Source organism: Oncorhynchus clarkii, chromosome 6 (genome assembly GCF_045791955.1).
Source record: "Oncorhynchus clarkii lewisi isolate Uvic-CL-2024 chromosome 6, UVic_Ocla_1.0, whole genome shotgun sequence".
Classification (NCBI taxonomy): Eukaryota; Metazoa; Chordata; class Actinopteri; order Salmoniformes; family Salmonidae; genus Oncorhynchus; species Oncorhynchus clarkii.
This window is the reverse complement of record NC_092152.1, coordinates 40,138,293-40,162,730: the sequence shown is the minus strand read 5'-3', so window position 1 is coordinate 40,162,730 and position 24,438 is coordinate 40,138,293. Positions and strand designations below refer to the sequence as shown.

Sequence of the window (24,438 nt, the reverse complement as noted above, 5' to 3'; positions counted from 1 at the left end):
ACAGTGCAGCATGTTCGGTAGGCTATAGGGCACATTTTCAGGTCAGTTTTACACTTTACATGAGTTTGCCCGTGGGACATGTGCTTAGGTGCCATAATTCCGAATTTTGACATGTCCCTCTGTGCATTCTCTGTGACATTTAGGAAGATTTTAACCCACTCAACCCCAACATTTATCATGATAAAGTCTTAGTTATTTTGTTGCTTTGACAAAGTCATTTCTGTAGATGATTATTTATTTCATGTAATTAGTGAATCATTTTGAGGCGGGAAAAAACCCTGTCCCTCATTTTAATTACTGAACTCTCGCTGAACTGAACTCTCGCTGGTGAAACTATTCCTTTTTTCCCCTTCACAATAAATGTTGAACATCTAATAGTCAAATCAAATTGTAAATGCAGGTGAACTGGTTCTACTCTTTTTGGCAATTTTTGGGTGTTTTGTGGTGGAAAACTGAGCAGGTCAAGTAAGTCAACCCTGCTACCCATAGAGATGATTTAACATTCAATTGCCCCTCCCTGTTGCACACAACAAGCTCCCATTCCAAGGTTTATGGATGATTCAAGATGAAGTAGTCAACCCTGTTACGGTCAACCGTGTTACTTTATTTGGTAGTTAATAGGCACTTACTATAGTATTTCTATTTATTTAACCTCCTGAGATGGGAAAACATGTATTTTATTACAGTTTTTTCGCAATTGTGTATTTTATTTTTGGAACTGTGGTTAAATGTTCCTAACAACAATGATCAAATACTTAAATACAATCTGCAGAATTGTCTTGCTTTCGTACCTGGAATGCATATCTTAGACCCACTTTTGCAAAACTTGAAATACAATTGTCATCAATGAATACAACATTTATTGTAAAGTGTTTCGTTCACAGAATATCAACACGCGAAGAGGTTGCAAAGGTGTTCACTGTTTCTGGCAATCAGTCAATTCTACTGCACATTGTAAATGTTTTTATTATCAGTAGTAAGGTACAATATAAGTACAGATCTAAGTTAACGAGACCATGACATTTTTATGATTTCTTACAACATTGCGGACTTGCAAGAGATGCAGAGAATGAAATTAATTTACTTCTACTTAACTTGAGTTACTTTTAAGTCATCATCTCCAACATTTTGACCTTCAATTACAGAGCTTTGCTTTGGTGTGGATTGAGACCTATAAATTCATATCAGTTGTGTTCCTCCACTCTGTTCATCTTTGCTTATTTCTATTGGGGATTGTGTTTCTACTTGCCGATGGAAAACTATGAACCTATGAGCAGACCAGCCTGTGTATTGAATACACTGTTTTTTTTTTTTGATGTGTATGACATTTTTTAAAGTAAAATATGCATAGAGTAATAGAGTAATAGCTAAAAATTCTGCACAATTTGATAGTGATTCGGTGACTGCAAATAAAATATATTGATCTACTGGGATTTTTTAAAAGACAGACAGTGTTTTTGTCAGCTTAGACTCAATAGATAAGTATGTTTGTGTTAATATTTTTGCAGACAGTCGTGTTCTTTTGATTAATGTATTTGCAATTTTGACAGTATCATTTCGTTTTGATGAATGTACAGTACCAGTCAAAAGTTTGGACACACCTACTCATTCAAGGGTTTTACTTTATTTGTACTATTTTCTGCATTGTAGAATAATAGTGATGACATCAAACCTATGAAATAACATGTATATGGAATCATGTAGTAAACAAAAAAAAGTGTTAAACAAATTCATAATCTATTTTAGATTTTAGATTCTTCAAAGTGGCCACCCTTTGACAGCTTTGCACACTCTTGGCATTCTCTCAACCAGCTTCACCTGGAATGCTTTTCCACTAGTCTTGAAGGAGTTCCCACATATGCTGAGCACTTGTTGGCTGCGTTTCCTTCCATCTGCGGTCCAATTTATCCCAAATCATCTCAATTTGGTTGAGGTCGGGTGATTGTGGAGGTCAGGTCATCTGATGCAGCACTCCATCACTCTCCTTCTTGGTCAAATAGCCCTTACAAAGCCTGGTGGTGTGTTGGGTCATTGTCCTGTTGAAAAACAAATGATAGTCCCACTAAGCCCAAACCAGATGGGATGGCGTATCACTGTAGAATGCTGTGGTAGCCATGCTGTTTACGTGTACCTTGAATTCTAAATAATTCACTGACAATGTCACCAGCAAAGCATCCTCACACCTTCTCCTCCATGCTTCCTGGTGGGAACCACACATGCGGATATCATCAGTTCACCTACCCTGCGTCTCACAAAGACACGGCGGTTGGAACCAAAAATCTCAAATTTGGCCACATCAGACCAAAGGTGTCACACTCTGACCATGATTTGCGTTGTTTGTTTCTATGTTTTGTTTGGTCAGGGTGTGATATGAGTGGGCATTCTATGTTGTATGTCTAGTTTGTCTATTTCTATGTGTTTTGGCCTGATATGTTTCTCAATCAGTGGCAGGTGTTTGTCGTTGTCTCTGATTGGGAACCATATTTAGGTAGCCTGTTTTATATTGTGGTTGGTGGATTATTGTCTATGTTATGTTGCACGTTGGCACAGTGGTTTGATAGCAGTCACGGTCGTCTTGTTAGTTTGTATACTTCCTGTTTTTTTCATCTTTCATTAAAATCATGCATTCACACCACGCTGCGCTTTGGTCTACTCAATACGATGATTGTGACAAAAGGACAGATTTCCTCTGGTGTAATGTACATTTCTCATGTTTCTTGGCCCAAGCAAGTCTCTTATTTTTATTGATGTCCTTTGGTAGTGGTTTCTTTGCAGCAATTCGACCATGAAGGCCTGATTCACACAGTCTCCTCTGAACAGTTGATGTTGAGATGTTTGCGTTACTTGAACTCAGTGAAGCATTTATTTGGGCTGCAATTTCTGTGGCTGGTAACTCTAATGAACATATCCTCTGCAGCAGTGGTAACTCTGGGTCTTCCTTTCCTGTGGTGGTCCTCATGAGAGCCAGTGTCATCGTAGCGCTTGATGGTTTTTGCGACTGTACTTGAAGAAACTTTCAAAGTTCTTGAAGTTTTCTGGATTGACTGACGTCTTAAAGTAATGATGGACTGTCATTTCTCTTTGCTTATTTGAGCTGTTCTTGCCATTATATGGACTTGGTATTTTACCAAATAGTGGTATCTTCTGTATACCACCCCTACCTTGTCACAACACAATTGGCTCAAACGCATTAAGAAGGAAAGAAATTCCACAAATTAACTTTTAACAATGCACACCTGTTAATTGAAATGCATGAGAGAATGCCAAGAGTGTGCAAAGCTGTCATTGAAGGCAAAGGGTTACTTTTTGGTTAATACATGATTCCACATGTGTACTTCATTATTATTCATTATTAGTCTTCACTATTATTCTACAATGTGGAAAATAGTAAAAGTAAAGAATACCCCTTGAATGAGTAGGTGTGTCCAAACTTGACTGGTACTGTATATATACAAAGTTTTTTATACAACCAAGTTACACTTCTCAAAAGGCACATAATCGGTGGAATTTCCCATTCACTGTATGAGGACAGAGTCAATTTCTGCCAAGCTAAAGATGTCCAATATCTCTTAGTGTCAGAGCACCATGCTCTGTTTAGATCATATCATATTGTTAGAGATGGGATCATACTCACCATAAAGGTGGTTTCAACACATACTGTTGCCAGAATATTCTGTCCAGCAAACATCCAGTAAAAACGGTTTATTTCATACATTCTGGTGATTTGGCGGTGAGGGACCTTGGGAGTGTGAGCGGATGTGACTGTTACTGGTCCTTCTCCACCGACTGGCGTCTGTCTGCCAGTCTGCATGTGTGTATGTGTGTGTATGTATGTGTGTGTATGTGTGTGTATATGTGTGTGTGTGTGTGTGTGTGTGTGTGTGTGTGTGTGTGTGTGTGTGTGTGTGTGTGTGTGTGTGTGTGTGTGTGTGTGTGTGTGTGTGTGTGTGTGTGTGTGTATGTGTGTGTGTGTGTGTGTGTGCCGGAGCACTGGATGTTATCTGACACAATGTTTATTAGAGCCTGGAGACATTCTCAGCGTGTCCAAGAGGTATCCTTGGCCACAGGGTCATTAGAACGGCGGGATGATGTGTGTGTTTATCTCCGAGGTGACAGCATCACGGCCTTGCTCCATGCTTATATAGACACACATACTGCAACTCCCACAGACAGAATCTAAAATCCTCTCGACAACACAACCAGACTGGTCCTCTCTGTTTGACAGTTCTAGGATTCTCTATTTCTCTCTTTGAGACACCAAGAACAAAATCGACAATCTAAACGGGTCCTCTCTTTTATATCTTTTATATTTTAGCAATATCTATTTCACTCAGAAACTAAACTAAATTGATACAAAATGTTGCCTGCAACTTTCAAACTGTGCGCTGGCATCTCCTACAGACATATGAGGAACATGACAGGTTAGTGAGAGACAGTTTGTGAATGATTCTCTAGTGTTTCATAGCCTTGTTTCATAGCCTTGTTGCCCTATGGCCATGGCATGGTCTGAAACTGTAATTTTCAGTTGTGGAACGTTAGCTAACAAAACAATTTGGTTTTAACAATAATATATTTTTTTAATTATGGCACTAAAGGTTGTCAAATTGTACTGACTTTTGTACTAACAATTTCATGTATTGTAGATTCCTCTACTGCTTTTTATAACACTGTTCTTATCTACTTTTTTCTCCCATTTCTCCTTGTCCCAGGTTTGAGGAAGAATGCGATGGTGGCCATTCACCATGAGTTGAACATGCTAGCAGGCCCCAACCCTAGCAGCTGGATCAGCCATGTCCGCCGCAGGAGCTCACTGCTCAGTAAGTCCACACCCTCCACTCAGAATACACTTCTTACTTGTTTTTCTTTCTTTCATTCACAAATACCCAAAAAGGAAAGTCTACTCTTAACTCTATTTATAATGTCGTTTTCTGTCTGTGCTGTGCTCCAGGCTCGCGGATCGAGGAGGAGCAGGGCTACAATGAGGCGGAGGTGTCATATGTGAAGCAGGGAGAGGAGGCGCTGCAGAAGTCTATCAGCATCCTCGGCGATCAGGATGGATGGACCACTGAGATCATTGCTGTGAGTATAGAGATATAGTGCCAAAGACAGAAGGGCTGGCACACGGAAATTCCCTTCTTCACCTATTCAACGTAGTAATTACAGACGTTTATCTTTTTTGGAATTGCAATGTAAAAGGTTGTTGTTTAAGGTTGTTGTTTATCCTTGCAGTTCTATGAGTTTTAATTATCTGGTCCCATGATCCCAGGCGAATGGAGACAAGGTGCTGAGTAAGGTGTTACCTGACGTGGGGAAGGTGTTTAAGCTGGAGGTGCTGTTGGACCAGCGCTCTGATAACCTCTATGTGGAGCTGGTGGGCAACATGGAGCAGATGGGAGACTGGAACCCTAACGTCAAAGAGGTCAAGGTGGGACAATCAACTTTATAAACAAGGCACTGTAAGTCGCTTTGGATAAAAAGGTTCTGCTAAATCGCATATATAACTCAACAACAATACAAAACATTAAGACGAATTGGCTCATGTGTACACAGATTGCATGGATTGACTAGAAGTATTCTACTCTGGATTGTTTTGTTCAACGTAAGAGTCCCAATTTACATTCTCGCATTAAGGAATATACAGAGGTTTTTGACTCTCTCCTCTCCTTTTCTCTCTCTCTCTCCCTTCCTCCCATTTCCTTCCTCTCCTCCCCCCTTTAGATCCTCCAGAAGATAGGTCAGGAGACCATGGTGACCCACGAGGTGTCGGGACCCACACCTGGCAACGTGGTGGGGCCGCGGGACTTCGTTAGTGTTCGCTGTGCCAAGCGCCGGGGGTCCACGTGCTTCCTTGCCGGCATGTCCACTCAGCACCCCACCATGCCCGAACAGAGGGGAGTTGTTAGGTAGGCTAATTTAGAACCAAGGGATGGATGGAAAGATGGATGGATGGAGGCTATAAGTCACTAACAATACACCATATAAAACAATTATTTGAATATTGTTATTGTTATTGTTATATTATATATTATTATTATATATTATATATTATTATATTGACTCCAACATATGCTAACATAAGTGTTCTACACACTATTGTTGACTTTTTCAGGGCAGAGAACGGACCAACATGTATAGTGATGCGGCCCAGTGCCGATGACCCCAACAAGACCAAGTTCACCTGGTTGTTAAGCATAGATTTAAAGGTATGGAGGCCATTAACCTGCATCTTATCACTAGGGTCAGACAGATACAACTGTAGCTATCTGGTTTGACACCCTCTGCAAAAAGCACTTTCATAATTTGACATTTGACATTTTAGTAATTTAGCAGATGCTCTTATCCAGAGTGACTTACAGTTAGTGCATTCATCTTAAGATAGCTAGGTGAGACAACCACATATCCCAGCCATAGAAAGTCAATTTTGAATCAATAATGTAGAGTAGAGTGCAAGTGCTGGGAGGGGTGGGGGGAGCGGGAGCAGCCGTAGGGGTGGGAGGGCCAAGAGGCCTGAGGTGGCAGAACGGAGTCCTCGGGTTGTGGTGTAGGGTTTAAGCATATCCTGAAGGTAGGGAAGGGCAGTTCCTCTTGCAGTTTTGTAGGTAAGCACCATGGTCTTGTAGTGGATGCAAGCTTCGACTGGAAGCTAGTGGAGTGTGAGGAGAGGCGTGGTGACATGGGAGAACTTGGGATGGTTGAAAACCAGGCGGGCTGCAGTGTTCTGGATAAGTTGCAGGGGTTTGATGGCACAAGCGGGGAGCCCAGGCAACAGCGAGTTGCAGTAGTCCAGAGGGGAGAGGACACGTGCCTGGATTATGACCCCCACAACTTCCTGTGTGAGGTAGGGTCGTACTCTACGGATGTTTATGAGTATGCACCTGCAGGAGCGGTTCACTACTTTGATATTTGCAGAGAATGACAGGGTATTGTCCAGGGTCGCACTAAGGTTCCTTGCACTCTGGGAGGGCAACACTGTGGAGTGGTCAACTGTGATAGAAAGGTCTTTGAGCGGGCAGGCCTTCCCTGGGAGGAAGAGCAGTTCCGTCTTGTCGAGGTTGAGCTTGAGTTGAGTTTGAGTTTATTTTTATTTTTACAGGGACAGTACACATTAATCAACGTTTCAGTAAAAGTGCCGGTTTTAGCCAGCCGGCTAATTTTCAACCGCAGTCCCTGGGCAGGTTATTAAAAAAAATTACAATATAGACAATAGCAGCATAGAACAAGCAAGACATAGCAACATAGGACAAGCAAGACATAGCATACAGAGCAACATAGGACAAGCAAGACAAGCAAGACGTAGCATACAGACAGAGCAACATAAAACAAAAAGCAGCAAGACAAAATTCATAAAAGCAACAAAGTGTTTCCACACCTCACAAGCTACAGACAACAGACAACATGGAAAGCGGCAACACACAGCTAGGGACCATGTTCACAAATCTGATTGACCTTTAGCCATGTCTTCAAGCATTTTGTGAAAGTGTGATATGTGGTGCAGTTATGTGTGTCTGATGGCAGTGTATTCCAGACATGGGAAGCTCTCACAGAGAATGCAGATTTACTAAAGGTGCTTTTCCTTAGGGGAACTATACAGTCACCTCTCATGGCAGACCTTGTGGATCTGCTGCCATATGTCTGGGTTTTCTGTTTAACAAAAATATTGAGTGGAGGGGGAGCCAGGCCATTAAGGATCTTGAATACAAGACATGCGTTGGTGTATTGCACAAGATTTTCCCAACTCAAGAGCTCATGCTTTCTAAGAATGTGACAATGATGATGGCTATTGGGCTTCCTATCAAGCACTTTGAGAGCCTGTTTGTAGACAGACTGAATAGGTTTTAATGTTGTACAGCAAGCTTGGGCCCAACTAGTCAAGCAGTATGTTAAGTGGGGGAGTATCATAGTTTCGAAGTACAGTTTTGCTACCTCTGTAGTCAAACAATTTCGTATAAATCGGAAATTAGCTAGGTTGAATTTGGTTATTTGAATTACTTTTTTCACATGCTTTTTAAAAGAGAGGTTGGAATCAAGTATGATGCCAAGGTACTTAAAATCGGATACCACCTGGAGCTTCTCCCCTGACACATAGACATCTTGCTCAGTAGCATCTGTTGCCCTCTTTGTGAAGAACATGCAAACAGTTTTTTTCACATTGAGATGCAAACACGAGTCACTGAGCCACTTTGTAACCTGGACCATTACAGTAGTGAGTTCTTGTGCAGCTTGTTGTTTGCTCTTTGCATGCACATATATCACTGTATCATCTGCATACATTTGAACTTCAGACCCAGTACAGACAGAAGTAGCTTGAGGTTTGGGCCGACGTTGAGATATTGGTGGGCCGACGTTGAAGTTGAGATATCTGCCAGGCATGCAGTGATGTGTGTCGCCACCTGGGTTTCAGAAGGGGGGAAGGAGAAAAGTAGATAAGTGTCATCCGCATAGCAATGAGAGTAGAGTCCATGTGAGGATATGACGTAGCCTAGTGACTTGGCGTATAGAGAGAAGAGTGGAGAGGAAGGATCTGATGGTTCACGGTGTTGAAGGCAACTGATAATCTAGGAGGGTGAGAACAGAGGAGAGAGAGAAAGCTTTGGCAGTGTGGAGAGCCTCCGTAACACAGAGGAGAGCAGTCTGGGTTGAGGGACCGGTCTTGAAGCCTGACTGGTTAGGGTCAAGAAGATCAGAAGATCCTAATGGACCCATATATATTGTTTGGCCTTTAATCATAATGAGGGATTTCTGTTAAATGTGACACACCTGTGTTGTTATAATCAGATGCTACTGATCACTGCCTAAGATTGTGGTTGATGATGGTTGCATTGAGGACACTTAATTGTTGTTTCTTATCATGTTCTCTCTTCCTGTCTCGTTCTCTCACAGGGTTGGATCCCAAAGACCATCATAAACAAAGTACTCTCTCAGACGCAGGTGGACTTTGCCAACCACCTGAGGCAAAGGATGGCTGACAACAGTGTTTCCATGGAGATGGCACCAGCATGCTGACACACCATGCCCTTTGACCTTTTGATTAGTGTGTACACCAATGGCAGGCCACCAAATGGACAGCTCCGCCCAGTCATCTTTGCCACTTTCTCCATCAAAGGCACTCCAAGAGAATCAAATTCTAACTACTCTCTTAAGTTCTTAGGACAGAATTTCAGTACAATTGAGTGAAACCTTCTTCTTTTGAACTCTGGATGCTTAACAGTATAAAGTGGCTTACTCTCCTCATGTCATTTCCTTCTCTCCTATACACCTAACCTGTTCACACACCAGTCCAGATGAAGGGGAGAGACTAGGGCTACGTTTACACAGGCAGCCCAATTAGGACATTTTCCCTTCTAATTGGTCTTTTGACCAATCACATCAGATCTTTTCATATTAGCTATTTTTCAGAGCTGATCTGATTGGTCAAAAGACCTATTTGTGAAAAGAAAGATCAGAATGTGGCTGCCTGTGTAATCATAGCCATAGGAGAGGATACTTAAGACTAGATGCAACCTGTGAGCCCCCTTCACACACCTCCTTCTCAAAACATATACACGTTCCCACAAGTCTGTATAGTGTCTCTACGGCACAATAACCACCCAAGTCACTTTTTTTCCAGCCATTGCACTGGTAATTACATTGTCATTGCACTCTCAATGTGAAATGTGCACTTTTATTTTAATATTATATTTATTGTAGAACAATGTCATTGCATTACACTGGGTTAGGATGACTGCCAAGTGAATAAATGATTTCAACATCATTCAAATGTACAAGGATTATTCTTCTATTATTATCTCGCTTGACAAAATGTGGAAAAGCACTTACAAATAAAACATTTTAGGCATACCACTCAAACATGATCAATACTTATATATCGTCAGTCATAAAATCATTTAATACGCCGCAAATGAAAAATACCAAATTATTACACATCTGAACACATCTCACATCGACCTAATACAACCAAATATGACAAGAACATCACAGAAAAACTCAAACAAGCGAACCGTCTCAAGTCCTCACAATCATTACGTAAATATTCCATTTCAACTGAGGGGAGGAATTCAAAAAGGTATTTTTTAACCACAAAGTTTAGTTCATAAAATATTTTCCTGTCTTCAATGGATTTGGCTGTTGTGTTTGCCAAGGCAAGCAGGTGTTTGACCATTCACATGTGTGTGAAGGACTCTGCAGCACTGTGAGCCTTGGCCTGGGTCTGCAGTACATTCCCCGGGATGAAGTCAACAGCACAACTCACGCCAAAGGGGAAGTCTGCCCTCTGTTATTGTCCTTGTAACATTTTCCTATGATTTATAGTTGTAATTGTTCCAGAAAGTTCTGTACTTTTCTAGGATATGGTGTGCGCTCTGAAGGAAAATGGGTTTCAGGGGTGAAAAAGGGGGGTCATATTTGTCAGAGAGACAGGCTTTTTCTTTAATAGAAGTCAGCGTCTTCTAGGATTACAGATGCACACGTCAGAGCACAGCATGCTGCACTTGCCTAAATCAAAATCTTTGAGAGTAAGGCTGACAAAATAATTTCACTTGGATGAAGATATACATTTTATTGGTAAAGGAAATGTTCTGAATTTGAGTAACAGCTAACATTGAGGTAATGAGCTAAATCTAACATGAGCAGTGACTGTCAGTGGAGGCTGTTGAAGAGAGGGCGACTGTCACGTTCTGACCTCTATTTCTGTTGTTTTGTATTTATTTAGTATGGTCAGGGCGTGAGTTGGGTGGGCAGTCTATGTTTGTTTTTCTATGTTTTGGGGCATTTCTATGTTTTCGGCCTAGTATGGTTCTCAATCAGAGGCAGGTGTCATTAGTTGTCTCTGATTGAGAATCATACTTAGGTAGCCTGGGTTTCACTGTGTGTTGGTGGGTGATTGTTCCTGTCACTGTGTTTGGTGTCACAGGATAGGAAGACGAACGCCCTTACAGCGACTCATAATAATGTCTGGAACTGAGCAAATGGAATGGCATTTAACACATGGAAACCATGTGTTTGATGTACCGTATTTCATACCATTCCACTAATTCCACTCCAGCCATTACCACTTGCCCGTACTCCCCAATAAAGGTGCCACCAACCTCCTGTGGTGACTGTCATAACTAACATTGGTATATTCTTGGCAGCGGTTTAAAGTATAAATTGTAAAAATTTTAACCTACACTTCTTAGGCAATTAAACTCATAGCAACAACGTTGGCTGTTGCATACACAGATTATTTGAGGATTGTGAATAGTTAAGAGGGTGGGTTTCAGTTATGGAAAAAATAAATGTATTGGAACTGTGTTCTGAGGCATAATAATTCAAGTTTGCATGAAATCCTTTACAGTAGAATAAGTGTTCAAGGCACTCCAAGGCCTTGGTCTATACTTAATACATGGGAAGAGAATAAGAGACACTATCACAAACATATGTTAAGGGTAAAGGGGGAAGGGAATGTATAACCTCAAAACACAGCCATAAAGTGAAGATAAGTGAAGTACCCCAACAAAATAGACAAAACAAACAATCGGAATATCAAATACAATACTTGACCAAGATGACAACCATGGTTCAATTCCCTCTTTTGAAATTACATAAACTATGTCCTCGACTGCAATATAGTCCTCATGCCCCAGTCTTTCTCTGTGGCCGCCAGGCAGGCCAACCCTGACGCTGGATGGGATGGAGAGCACCAGTCTAACTACCTACTGTACGTCACCCCAGCCCACACATGTTCTACCACAATGATGTCAAAGGTTTACATAGGTGGTGTGCCCAGGGGGATCTGGTCAGAGAGCTGTTATTTCTCAGAGTACATGTCCATGCCGAGCCCTGCGAGCTGACCACAGCCGGGGACAGCCAGTCACCAGGAATAACTGCTTTCCTACCAATAACTGCTTTCCTACCCCTCCACCATTGGATAACTGTAAACACACTGGTGAACTAACCGCATGTAGCACTAATCGTGATGTTTTGGTGCAATGTTTAACCTCTCATTTTAGGTATTTTTTCCCCCTTCAAATTTAAAAGCGGAAGAGCATGTGATTGTGCAGTCAGCCAATGAATAAAATGTGCCCTGGTCCAGGTGCTGGACAGTTTTGTGATTGGGTGTGGTTAACCTGACTCTAGATCTGTGCCAATAGGAAACCAATGCAGAGCGGTCAAATATGTCAGTTTGTGTTAAATGCCAGATGTCTCTATGGGGGTTTGAGAGATGGACCGTGAAGACATGAAATTAGAGTCGTAAACGTATTATTTTTCTACTTTGCTTCAACAAAGGTATAGAGTACAGTGAGTAAGTTCACATCATTCTGACCTCCTCTGACCTGTACAGCATCCGATCACAACCATGGCCTCAGCGCACACCCACACATACCATTTGTCAGGCCACTTTACAGGACCTGTGCATTGTGGTTATATTACCATAAACAGTTTACTATACAATCGATTTGCAGTGTCCAGTACAATCAATGTTCATTCTGGGAAATGTATCACTGGCTTTGCTTTAGCCATGACGTAATCGAAAAGGAACCGTCCAGCACAGGCAGTTTAGGCAGGGCAGGAAACCACAATTCCCAGAATGCACTTGAAGTTAACTGTGGAAAGGGGGAAGGGAAACTGAGATTGGAGGGAGTGATACTGAGGTAAAAATAAACTGTATTAAACGATAATTAACTATTATATAGATAATCGCTGCTGTGAGATGAATGTTTAAGAAATAGAGAGAAATAAAACAAATCCGAAAATGTTTTGACAGTTTCCAGAAGGGCAGTAGTTAAACTAGTGGTTGGCTTGTGAAAAAATATTTAGCTTGCTAACTAGGCTAACTTAGCTTAGATTTAGAGTTAGCTAGCTAATGTTAGCTTGCTGGATGACAGTACTTTAGAGCCACTGATGTTGACTGTCTTCTGAGCACAAATGTTATGCAACAAAAAAAACGCATTCATGATGTATATAGCTAGCCAGTGCTAACTGAATGTACAGTAAGTTAGACTAGCTAGCAGTAGCCTGTCAGCTCACGTAGCTAGCTTGCTAACATACCGGTAGTTAGCTAATGTTGTCAGTTGAGTTACTGGCAACGTTAATCACGTTTCAGATTGTACCTTGAAGTTTTTTTGTGTGTGTGTGTAGGCTGTGAGTGGGTCTTCGGTATCACGTTACCATTTGGTGAGCCTAGTTTGACAGCTTGATAACGGTTCTAGCTATGTAACGTTAATGTAGTTAGCTAATCATTCAATGAGTTTGGTTTGGATACTTTTTCCAAAGATAATTGGAAATAGACAATTGATCAGTTTGTGTTCATTGATAATTAGTATGCTTTTGACATTTTATTTGTGAGCAAGCTAGCAAGTTACCCACCTTATTTTTCTGCCCCAAATTGCAGATATCCATGACAACCAGTTTGACATAGCATGGCATGAGTGCCCCCTATTGGTTAGATCCTGTCAAGGAGAAGGTCCACTCCAACTCTGCAAGACTTCAAGACTCGCCCCACCAGGGTTTGAACATTGTTACATCGTGGATGTGAGGTGCCAACATTGAGTGTCAAAGCAATGAAGCGGCTGGGAAAGAAAGAGGCCATACCAGACCAGCAGTGTCCATACCCAGCCCTGCAGCCCCTCTAATGGGGCAGGATGCACAACAATTGAATTCAATGAGATCAACCTGTTGACTAAAGTCTGGACCAAGAGAGCGGAAGGAAGGAGAAGTTTGAAACACAGTAGTTGTGGAAAGGGACACAACAGACAACATGAGGGTCTTCCCAATAGCACTTTTGACCGCCTTAGTCTGAGAAATTAGGCTTTAAAGAACAGGGTTTACCCACTCACACATACATAGGGACTCACACACTCATGCCATGGAAGAGGACAGCGGTGTCACATCACACACGGAGGTAGGTGTTTTAACCTGGAGTAGTCTAACCTTTTGAAGTAGTTTAAACTGTGTGTAAACTATGTGATTAACAGTCGCATCAGCTGTATACAATGAAATGGAACAGTATCAGTCAACAGACATCAGTCAAGTTCCAAATCAACATTTTGACCTTATGGCCTGTTCTGTACACATGTTAACTGTATACTGTCTGTGATACCATCACAGGGGTAGACAATGTGGGTGTGGTGGTATTCAATCAGATTGCACAATGAGACTTGCTGCACTAACAGATCTATCTGCTTGAAGGTACAACCTTATAGTACTGTAGACACATCCATTAGACCGTTTTTCTGACTATTGACCGTGAAATGTGTGGTGCTTAGCTGAATTTCCATCTCTCCCTTCTGTTTTTAATCCCCATTGTGTTAGAGTGGAGGAGGAAGTAATGAAGCAGCTTCCCCTCTAAAGTGTTCACATGGGGATATAAAAGGTTTCCACCACAAAGTAGCCTAACAGTTCTCTTTCTCTGCTGTGTCTGCACTGGCACTGTACCATCTTGCCAGGGGTGGATTCATTAGTTGGATTCTGTTGCAAAACGTTTGGTCTCTGTTTTGCAACGGAATCCATTTACCATTTGCTATAGGAACCAACTGGACACAAACGGAACGAAACGGGGAGGGACCTATCAGAATCTGTCCAATAGAGAAACTCGTTTTTGTAGCAAAACGTTTTCCGTTTGGAGTAAACGTTTTAAGTCGCAAAACATTTAGCAACCGACCAAATGTTTTGTAATGGAATCAGACTAATAAATACACCCAGGTCAGGTGAGAGGGCAACCACCTGATCCTTAGCTGCATCTCATTCCACAGAGATGTTCCTGCCCCCTTTCTTCCTGTTCTTCCATGCTACCCTGGCTGTGTCTGATGATGCCTCTCGGTCTGTCCCCCTCCTCTCAGGGTCTGAATGGTGTGTCACATGAATGTAAAGAGACAGAGGAGCTAACCAATGGCCACTCTAACCACAAACCTGTGAGTACAACAACTAACCAGAGGTTCCCTTTCAGAAATGTTTGTTTAAACATTGTTATTAAGCAGGAATGTCTGTATACCTCTCCTGTTATCATCAGTATAGACTGGTAGCTTGTTGGTCCTGCTGTTCTATGTTACATTGTGTAGTGGTGTAAAAAGTACCCAATTGTCATACTTGAGTAAAAGTAAAGATGCCTTTAATAGAAAATTACTCAAGTGAAAGTCACCCAGTAAAATACTACTTGAGTGAAACTCTAAAAGTATTTGGCTTTAAATATACATAAGTATCAAATGTAAATGTCATTTCTAAAATATACTTATGAATCAGAAGTAAAAGTAAGTATGAATCATTTCAATTTTCTTATTAAGCAAACCAGACAGCACCATTTTCTTGTTTTTGATTTATTTACGGACAGCCAGGGGCACACCCCATTTGTGTTTAGTGAGTCCGCCAGATAAGAGGCAATAGGTATGACCAGGGATGTTATCTTGAGAGGTGTGTGAATTGGACCATTTTCCTGTCCTGCCAAGCACTCAAAATGTAACGAGTGCTTTTTGATGTCAGGGAAAAGGAATGGAGTAAAAAGTACACTGCTCAAAAAAATAAAGGGAACACTTAAACAACACAATGTAACTCCAAGTCAATCACACTTCTGTGAAATCAAACTGTCCACTTAGGAAGCAACACTGATTGACAATACATTTCACATGCTGTTGTGCAAATGGAATAGACAACAGGTGGAAATTATAGGCAATTAGCAAGACACCCCCAATAAAGGAGTGGTTCTGCAGGTGGTGACCGACCACTTCTCAGTTCCTATGCTTCCTGGCTGATGTTTTGGTCACTTTTGAATGCTGGCGGTGCTTTCACTCTAGTGGTAGCATGAGACAGAGTCTACAACCCACACAAGTGGCTCAGGTAGTGCAGCTCATCCAGGATGGCACATCAATGCGAGCTGTGGCAAGAAGGTTTGCTGTGTCTGTCAGCGTAGTGTCCAGAGTATGGAGGCGCTACCAGGAGACAGGCCAGAGACGTGGAGGAGGCCGTAGGAGGGCAACAACCCAGCAGCAGGACCGCTACCTCCGCCTTTGTGCAAGGAGGAGCAGGAGGAGCACTGCCAGAGCCCTGCAAAATGACCTCCAGCAGGCCACAAATGTGCATGTGTCTGCTCAAACGGTCAGAAACAGACTCCATGAGGGTGGTATGAGGGCCCGACGTCCACAGGTGGGGTTGTGCTTACAGCCCAACACCGTGCAGGACGTTTGGCATTTGCCAGAGAACACCAAGATTGGCAAATTCGCCACTGGCGCCCTGTGCTCTTCACAGATGAAAGCAGGTTCACACTGAGCACATGTGACAGAGGTGAAAGAGTCTGGAGACACCTTGGAGAACGTTCTGCTGCCTGCAACATCCTCCAGCAACTTCTAGCAGTTCCTGCAAGAAGAAGGCATTGATGCCCAGACCTGAATCCAATTGAGCACATCTGAGACATCATGTCTCGCTCCATCCACCAACGCCACGTTGCACCACAGACTGTCCAGGAGTTGGCAGATGCTTTAGTCCAGGTCTGGGAGGAGATCCCTCAGGAGACCATCCGCCACCTCATCAGGAGCATGCCCAGGCGTTGTAGGGAGGTCATACAGGCACATGGAGGCCACACACACTACTGAGCCTAATTTTGACTTGTTTTAAGGACATTACATCAAAGTTGGATCAGCCTGTAGTGTGGTTTTCCACTTTAATTTTGAGTGTGACTCCAAATCCAGACCTCCATGGGTTGATAAATTTGATTTCCATTGATAATTTGTGTGTGATTTTGTTGTCAGCACATTCAACTATGTAAAGAAAAAAGTATTTAATAAGAATATTTCATTCATTCAGATCTAGGATGTGTTATTTTAGTGTTCCCTTTATTTTTTTGAGCAGTGTATATTGTTTTCTTTAGGAATGTAGTGAAGTGAAAGTAAAATTTGTAAAAAAAATATATATTAAAAAGTAAAGTATAGATACCCCAAAAAACTACTTTAGTACTTTTAAGTATTTTTTACTTAAGTACTTTCCACCACTGGCATTGTGTAACCTGTTGTGTTTCTGTATTCCCAGGTGATTAATGGACTGACGCCAGGTCATAGTGTCAAAGAGCACGCCAATGGCAGTTCACTGCTCAAGTCTCTGCCAGTGAGTTGCTCTATACTGTCCCTCATGTCAAAGACATTACAGGAAAGGGAACTGACCCTAGTGTTGTTCTTTAAATAAAATTGTGTGTTTACAGATACACTGAGAATACCAAACTTTAGGAAAACCTTCCTAATATTTAGTTGCACCCCCTGCTTTTGCCTTCAGAACAGACTAATTTCGTCAGGGCATAGACTATAAGGCGTCTAAAGCGTTCCATAGGGATGCTGGCCCATGTTGACTCCAATGCTTTCCACAGTTGTCAAGTTCACTGGATGTCCTTTGGGTGTTGGACCATTCTTGATACACACGGGAAACAGTTCAGCGTGAAAACCCCAGCAGCGTTGCAGTTCTTGACACAAACTGGTGCACCTACCACCATACCCTGTTCAAAGGCACATATTTTGTCTTGCCCATTCACCCTCTGAATGGCACACATACACAATCCATGCCTTAATTGTCTCAAGGCTTAAAAAATCCTTCTTTAACCTGTCCCCCCCTTCATGATTTGAAGTGGATTTAACAAGTCAGTAATGGATCATAAGGGTTCAATAAGGGATTATAGCTTTCATCTGCATTCACCTGGTCAGTCTATGTCATTGAAGGAGCAGGTGTCCTTAATGTTTTTGTGATTTGTCTAGATTTCAGCTCTGAAGCAGAATGGCCTTCTGCAGTCTCTGGCTACAGGAGGAGAACAGCCCAAGACTGAAGGTATGACACAATACACTCAGTGGCCCCTCTTCCCAAAGGAACAACCATGTCTCCTAGCTACCAGGCAACCCTAGCAGATCTCCCCCCCCCCCCCAGCCGGCTATGGGAAGATGAAGAAGAGGATGAGGGGCAGGGTATGAAATGATGGTGTCATGGCGTAGAGGGGGAGAAGGTGTCGTTCAGATTGAAAATTAACTGGAGAGGTGGTGGGACCATAGCACCATGACTGAACTCCTCACCTGTGTATGTTGCTGCTGTTTAGCTGTGTCTGTGATGTTTCTCAGCCGTGTGTATGTGTGTGTTTGCAGAGGAGAGTGCGGAGGTGGAGCAGGCTCGAGAGGAGTGGGAGGCTCTAGAGAGTATCCAACCAGGTGAGCTGTTGTTAGGGGCAACATCTACCTATTCCGTGGCTGCCTGAAAGCTGTGATGTTTTACTCCTCCATTATAGGTTGTATACGAATCTGTTGAAGTGTGTTATTGTCCTGTGTGTCTCCAGTGGTCAGCGAGGAGTCCAGTCCTACTCCTCTCATCTCCTTTAATGAGGCGTTGCAGCACTTCCAGACTACAGACCTTGGCGAGGTGCTGGTAAGAATGTGGGTCTTTCTGTGTCTGGGGGTTTTAGGACTGCATTGTAGAGTCTCACTCTCATTATTACGAAAAAGAATGTCAGTTCTCACTCTCTCTGTAGAAGAACATCCAGCCCACCATCCGTAGGACGGGTCTGGCCGCTATCACACACTTCCTGTTCGGCCCGCCGCGACTTCACCGAGAACTACTGGAGGAGAGGGACCTGGTCTTCGCCATCGCACAGTGTAAGTGTGTGTGTTTGAATGAGAGAGCGGGAGAGCCGTTTTGCAGACAATAAGAGGCTGATTGTGTGTGTTTTTCTCTTTGTAGGTTCTTTGGATAACAGTCAGGCTGTACACATGCGTGTTCTACAGACCATCTATAAGAGGCTGACAGGCAGCAAGCAGGACTGTCCTCGGTTCGGCACCCACTGGGAGAATGTGGGCTTTCAAGGTGAGAGACATCTTCTGTATCTATGCTTCATTAGATGCCGCTCTCACACTGAGATGAAAAGTGTGATAAGAATATATTGCTATGAAGAAATGTACAAAACACTGAAATGTTGAGTGTGTGTCTGTGTGTAGGTACGGACCCAGCCACAGACCTGCGTGGTACAGGTTTCCTGGGGCTGATGCACACCCTGTACCTGGTGATGGACCCTGAGACTCTGCCTCTAGCCAGAGACATCTACAAGCTGTCCCAACATCCCACACAGGTACATACACACACACACACACACACACACACACACTGGCCACAAACTATTCAGGTATGGCAAGTAGGGACATCTATGTAATGTGTGCCTGGCTACTTGAATAGTCTTTCTATTTACAAATAGTTTTGGTTTCTACTCTTTCTGCCCAATCTTTCTCCAGAACTTTCCGTTCTGTGTGATGTCCATCAACATGACCCGTATCGCCCTGCATGCACTCAGAGAAGAGGCCCTCTCCAAGTAAGTGTCCTGCCCTACTGCTAGAGCCTAGTCACTTGCTTACAAGATGTCCTCACTTTTGTGTGTGTGGTCTTCCAGGGAGTGTAACCGTCGACAGCAGGTAGTGGGGGTGTTGAACGAGTTCTATGTTGCCACGTTCCTGCACCTCTACCAGCTTTGGAAGAGCCAGCAGAAGACTATCTCTGACTCTGGCTTCGTCCTCAAAGGCAACTCTCTGTGTTTTACCCAAGGCTTAACAAAGCCCAGTCGTTTTCAGAATCATGTCATTATTAACAACATCCCTTTGTAACACAATCACATCCTTGACATCCACTGTGTCTCTGCTCCCCTCCAGAAGTGGAGCTGTTTGCCAAAAAGAACCCCAAGCAGATGCTGCGTCGGCTTGACGTCTTCCTGAGGGAGAGAAGGTCGGGCGGCGCCCCCCGGGCCTCCCCAGACCCCACGGCCCAGCAACCCTCACCCTGCCTGGGGGAGAGAGGTGCCAGGTCTGAGGGAACCAGAGGCAAGGAGATGCACTTCACTGGAGTGTGTGAGCTGACCCCAGACATGGAGGGAGAGGCCAGGCTCATCTGAGACATAGGGAGAGATAGAGAGTGAGAGACTGTGAGCACAGCTACACTAGTCTTAGCTGGAAAGAGAGAGTGTGTGTCTGTTTGTGTGTGTGTGAGACAGAAAGAGAATGAGGACCCCACCAAGCGCTGACCCCACTAATTTGTGGTACATACCCATTGATGCTGTAAAGCTGCTCTCAGATAATTTTGTATGGGATCCCTTTTCTCCCAACAGAAGTACATGATGGTGTGGCGTTCAGATAACACTAAATCACAGACATGGGACTGATGGATGAATAGAAGATGTCATTAAAGAGGACGAGAGAGTGAATGAAATATTAGCGTTTTCTCTGGGTCTAGTGCAGGGACAGGCAATTTTACGGTACAAGGACGCACCTGATTCTTCTTCTAATCATCCAATCATAGTCTTTAATCAAGGCGTCGATAAGTTGAATCAGGTGTGTTTCAGCTTGGCTGGAGCCAAAGCCTGCAGAGTAAGAATGCCCACCCTTGGTTTATTGAATAGCTGCCAAGCCCCAGGGCACCGATCTGTCTATACGGCCCTAGTAGAGTTCTGGAAAGCCATAGTGTGTATGTCTGTTTTCTACTGTCAGCAGAACCAAGCCTGGGTGTGTTTGTGTGTGCGTGCTGGGTATGAAGGTAAAGGTCTGTGTTGGCTATAGGGAGTTGGAACAGGGAGCAATGTGTTTGTGTGTGTAGTTGGGCTTATGTGTGTGGTGGGTCTGTGGGCTCCGATGGTTCTTGTCTCCATCTCCCAGTGCAGGTTGAATAGGCCCAGAGCCCCCCCTATTGTATGGGGGATATATTTTTTAATAATTTAAAAACTATTTTAGTCCTTTCCAAAGGGATAGCTGTTCATGACAATAGATGAGATTATACTGTATATGAAATGATATTATATGGATAGGGTACTTGATGGTATTTATAAAAGTGAGAGGAACTTATTATGCTAAGAAACTAAGGATGAGGGTTAGAATTGATAAGCCCAGTTCAAATACATAATGAGACGCGACGCAACTGTCTTTATTAAGGTGAACTCGGCGGCAACGACTTCAAGACTTCGCTCTCACCATCTGCGCATGCGCACAGGTTCGCTTCAGGCTGTTGGCGTGTGGCTGCCACAGGACCTGTGCTGTTTACTTTCTGCGTCTACGTCATACCGCCGAGTCTACCTTTTAAAGAGTTGTAGAACTAAGTTTGTTTGATATGAACGGTGTCGCCTTAACGTCTCAGGTCGTCGGCTGCAGCTTCCCAAGATTCTACATGTCAAAGCTTTAGCTAATGTCTTGCGACGAGACTGATCCATTTAGCCAATCAGAGAAATACATGCGCTAACGTTCTGTTTTCAGCCAAGCAGACAATTAGCTAGCTATGTTGCTGCACATAGCTAGCCTAGCTTGCTGATAATAGTATTTATCTGACAAGTCATAAAGTGTACCCTGTTTCTGGTGCATGTATTTCAGGACACTCGTTTGCTACAAGTGGCAACTTCGTTTCAAAGTTTAATCACGTCATTATAAAGAGGCAGTGTTACTGTGGAAAAGGTCTCAACTGCGCTTCTCGTCTTGATCTGATTTCCCATTCTTTAGTTGTACAACGTTCTAAAATGAGCTACTTGTTATCTCGTCTCATGTCGGCTGTTGTATCTGAACTGGGATTTAGCCTTCGTCTCAAATATAATGTTTAGGTCCCTATATAATGTTCTACTTTTGATCATATGCCCTGTGTTTCTCTGGTCAAAAGTAGTGAATTACATAATAAAAATGATTTCATTTGAGATTAGCATTTAGACAGGTCAGTCAAGCCAACAGCTGACTAGCCATGGAGTAGCAGAGTGTGTTGGTGGGCTGGTTTAGTCAGACTAGTGATTGAAGTCTGCTGGAAACTTTCTACATGCATTCCGTTATAGAGCATCCAACTGGAGTTGTTTGACTAGGGCAATCGTCTGGGTTATCTGACTAAATGGATAGTGCACACAAATTACACATTTAGCTAATCTCATGGATATCTAGAATGAGCTAAAGGTTAGGGTGTCCATAGACAACATGGTATTGTTATGATGAGGAACATTTGTGATTTGGGAGAATTTACTCATTTTAAATGATAAGATGATAGTGATGATAACAGTGAAGGGTGTCTCTAAGAAGGTGTACCGTATGCAATCCCAATTCTGTCATGGATAATCAGTAATAATAGTGTTGTATGATGAGGGAAATCCTTCCTTATTTCAGGGTGTGTTTGTGGGGAATGGTATAGTATGGCAGGGGAGCATAGCTCTGCAGTCTCAATCAGTAGCATGTTCAGGTAGCACTAGTACTGTAGCATCAGATAGCATCCTTGTTGTTTTATCTTCCTTGTAGAATTTGTTGCTCTTTGTCATGTCTCATTTACAGTCTGTAGTGCCAGTGAGTGTTCAAGCTGTTACTATAGGACATTCACCCCCCCCCCCCCCCATCTACAAGAGACACACACATCTCATTAGTGGAGCTACTCAGTGGATGAATGTTTTTGAGGTACTTGTAGATCTTCGGTAGCCTGTTCTTAAATATGAACTTTGTCTTCTGCTCTGAAAGCAGAACAAGTAGGAGGGGGTCATTTGAACCATACTGTAGAATTACAGTGACGTCATTCTGTGAGTAGGATGCTGCTTGTGTTCCAGATGGTTCTATTGTGTCTGCTCGCCCAGAGGATGTCATGTTACCCTCTAAGGGAAGCCTATAACAAATTGGATGTATCACTGTGTCAGGGGTTTGAGGTAACACAAACCCATTCAACTCATTCTAAAGTATAAACATTATATAAACATCTATAAAGGTGGACATTATCAGCTCCTATACATAGCCTACCTTGTTTTATTGGGTTATTTCCAAGCACATTACTCTCCACATCTACCCCCCTATTTTTTTTTAAAGGAATTCGTGCTCATTATTTTGCCAAGCGAATGTGTTTTTTTTATCAGCAAAATTTGCACTCTTACAGAATGTTGGAGGTGTGTACAGTGTGAGTGTTGTTAGGTGGCTGAATATTATGCTTTGCATGTGTTATGTTTTCAAACCAGCATAAAGGAACTCTTTGTAGCCGTAATCTCATCATAGCCTCTTTAAGCTGAAATAATGGACTAAAGTCTATTTTATTTGAATTAATTTAAAAAGGCAAGTCCGTTAAGAACGAATTCTTATTTACAATGGCAGCCTACCGGGGAACAGTGTGTTAACTGCTTTGTTCAGGGGCAGAGCGACAGATTTTGACCTTGTCAGCTCGGGAGTTCGATCCAGCAAACTTTTGGTTACTCGCCTAATGCTCTAACCACTAGGCTACCTGCCGCCCGTCAATAATTTAACTGAACCTGCATTTCAGATTGTGAAGATACACATAAAGTTATTTTTTGTTCTATTTTAGCAGAGGGGCTTGTTGCAGTTCAGTGTGTGAATCAGGAAGTTTGTACAGAAGGTGATTGTAACTATATGATTGTCAGTAGGGCGTTCTATTGAAACACATTGCTTACCTCAAGACTTCAGACAAATCTTCTCTTTCTCTTCTTTGAATGTCTGTTAAAGACAATGGCTTCTCACTTCATATAATGGCAGATTGTATATTTTCTCTTTCCTTAGTTATACACACTCCCTCATACACAGCTTGGATGTCAAATGTCATGTTAATTCCACACCTGAAACACTAGTGAACTAACACTGAAGCTGGTAGGTCTATGTACTTTATTTGAAATGACACAGGCCCACTATAGGCCCAACCACACGCTTAGATCTACATAGATCTATCTGCTTGACTGCAGATCCACTCTAATGGATTTTTGAACAATCATTACTGATGTTGACTATGTTAATGATAAGCTAATTTACTTGTCGCTTCGACGGTATCCACTTTCTTGTGTGTATTAGTGATTGTTCCCACCTTTTGACCATGTCAGGGGAAAAAACGAGAAATAACAATGATATTAGTTTCTGATCGTACAGAAAAATTGTGTTGCTTCTCCAAATTTGATTTGCAGTCCTAAATCAAGGTTCTGGCTTGAAATTTGCACCAGTTATGTCATATTTTGTTTTCAACTGATAGATCTCAGTTCAAAACCAAGAGAAAACGGGTCTTAAGCAGGATGCAAGGTACTCTGAAATGAGTGGTCTGAATCTCTGCTTTGTCGACAACAAATAATTTCCTGAATCCCCTGCGCTTTATATGAAGATGTTCTACTGTTGCTTTTGTCGTCTTTTTTCCCTGAAAGCATTTTATGACTGTACCTTAATTGTAGATGCCCTATTTTATAATGGGAGTTATTTCAGAAATATGTGCCGTTGTACAGTAAAATGTATGGTATGGAGAAACCTAAATAAATGCAATTGAAAACAGTTATTTGCTCTCTTTCTTTGTGCTGCGGTTATTATTCTTGTATTTGTATTTATTATGGATCCCCTTTTAGGGTTGCACATTTTGGGGAATATTCAGAGGTGGAAACATTCTGTCGAAATGAACGGGAATATATGGGAATTAATACAATTTAAATGTCGATTTTTTTTAAATATTTTTTTTGCATTGGATTTATTTACCTTACCATGTATG

At 42.4% G+C, this 24,438-nt stretch overlaps 2 protein-coding genes across 4 annotated transcripts; both read left to right on the top strand.

The window, feature by feature from the left end:
• The first annotated feature begins 4,192 nt into the window (after positions 1-4,192).
• Positions 4,193-9,741, top strand: LOC139412066 (steroidogenic acute regulatory protein). Its single transcript, XM_071158861.1, has 7 exons — positions 4,193-4,421; positions 4,710-4,817; positions 4,949-5,079; positions 5,267-5,425; positions 5,719-5,903; positions 6,110-6,203; positions 8,881-9,741. Exons 1-7 carry the CDS (start codon positions 4,358-4,360, stop codon positions 9,001-9,003), a joined length of 864 nt encoding a protein of 287 aa, XP_071014962.1. The 5' UTR covers positions 4,193-4,357; the 3' UTR covers positions 9,004-9,741.
• A 2,826-nt stretch (positions 9,742-12,567) lies between these two features.
• On the top strand, positions 12,568-24,227 carry LOC139411138 (ELMO domain-containing protein 3-like). 3 transcript variants are annotated; one of them, XM_071157015.1, is made up of 14 exons: positions 12,574-12,629; positions 13,117-13,152; positions 13,370-13,879; positions 14,817-14,888; positions 16,993-17,067; positions 17,706-17,775; positions 18,084-18,146; positions 18,272-18,360; positions 18,464-18,587; positions 18,673-18,795; positions 18,927-19,057; positions 19,218-19,294; positions 19,373-19,500; positions 19,629-24,227. In XM_071157015.1, exons 3-14 carry the CDS (start codon positions 13,844-13,846, stop codon positions 19,865-19,867), a joined length of 1,227 nt encoding a protein of 408 aa, XP_071013116.1. In that variant the 5' UTR covers positions 12,574-12,629; positions 13,117-13,152; positions 13,370-13,843; the 3' UTR covers positions 19,868-24,227. The 3 variants fall into 3 exon arrangements, with proteins under 3 accessions (XP_071013115.1, XP_071013116.1, XP_071013114.1); XM_071157014.1 differs by lacking the exon at positions 13,117-13,152 and having other exon boundaries at positions 12,568-12,629; XM_071157013.1 differs by lacking the exon at positions 13,117-13,152 and having other exon boundaries at positions 12,580-12,629; positions 14,730-14,888.
• Positions 24,228-24,438: the final 211 nt, after the last annotated feature.

Excerpts from the sequence above, each read along its gene's own strand:
- LOC139412066 (XM_071158861.1), top strand. The coding sequence starts at position 4,358 with ATGTTGCCTGCAACTTTCAAACTGTGCGCTGGCATCTCCTACAGACAT. Across the intron at positions 4,818-4,948 it reads CCGCAGGAGCTCACTGCTCA|GCTCGCGGATCGAGGAGGAG; the intron begins GTAAGTCCACAC and ends GCTGTGCTCCAG. Across the intron at positions 5,080-5,266 it reads GGACCACTGAGATCATTGCT|GCGAATGGAGACAAGGTGCT; the intron begins GTGAGTATAGAG and ends CCATGATCCCAG.
- LOC139411138 (XM_071157013.1), top strand. The coding sequence starts at position 13,844 with ATGGAAGAGGACAGCGGTGTCACATCACACACGGAG. Across the intron at positions 18,588-18,672 it reads GGTCTTCGCCATCGCACAGT|GTTCTTTGGATAACAGTCAG; the intron begins GTAAGTGTGTGT and ends TTCTCTTTGTAG. Across the intron at positions 18,796-18,926 it reads GGAGAATGTGGGCTTTCAAG|GTACGGACCCAGCCACAGAC; the intron begins GTGAGAGACATC and ends GTCTGTGTGTAG.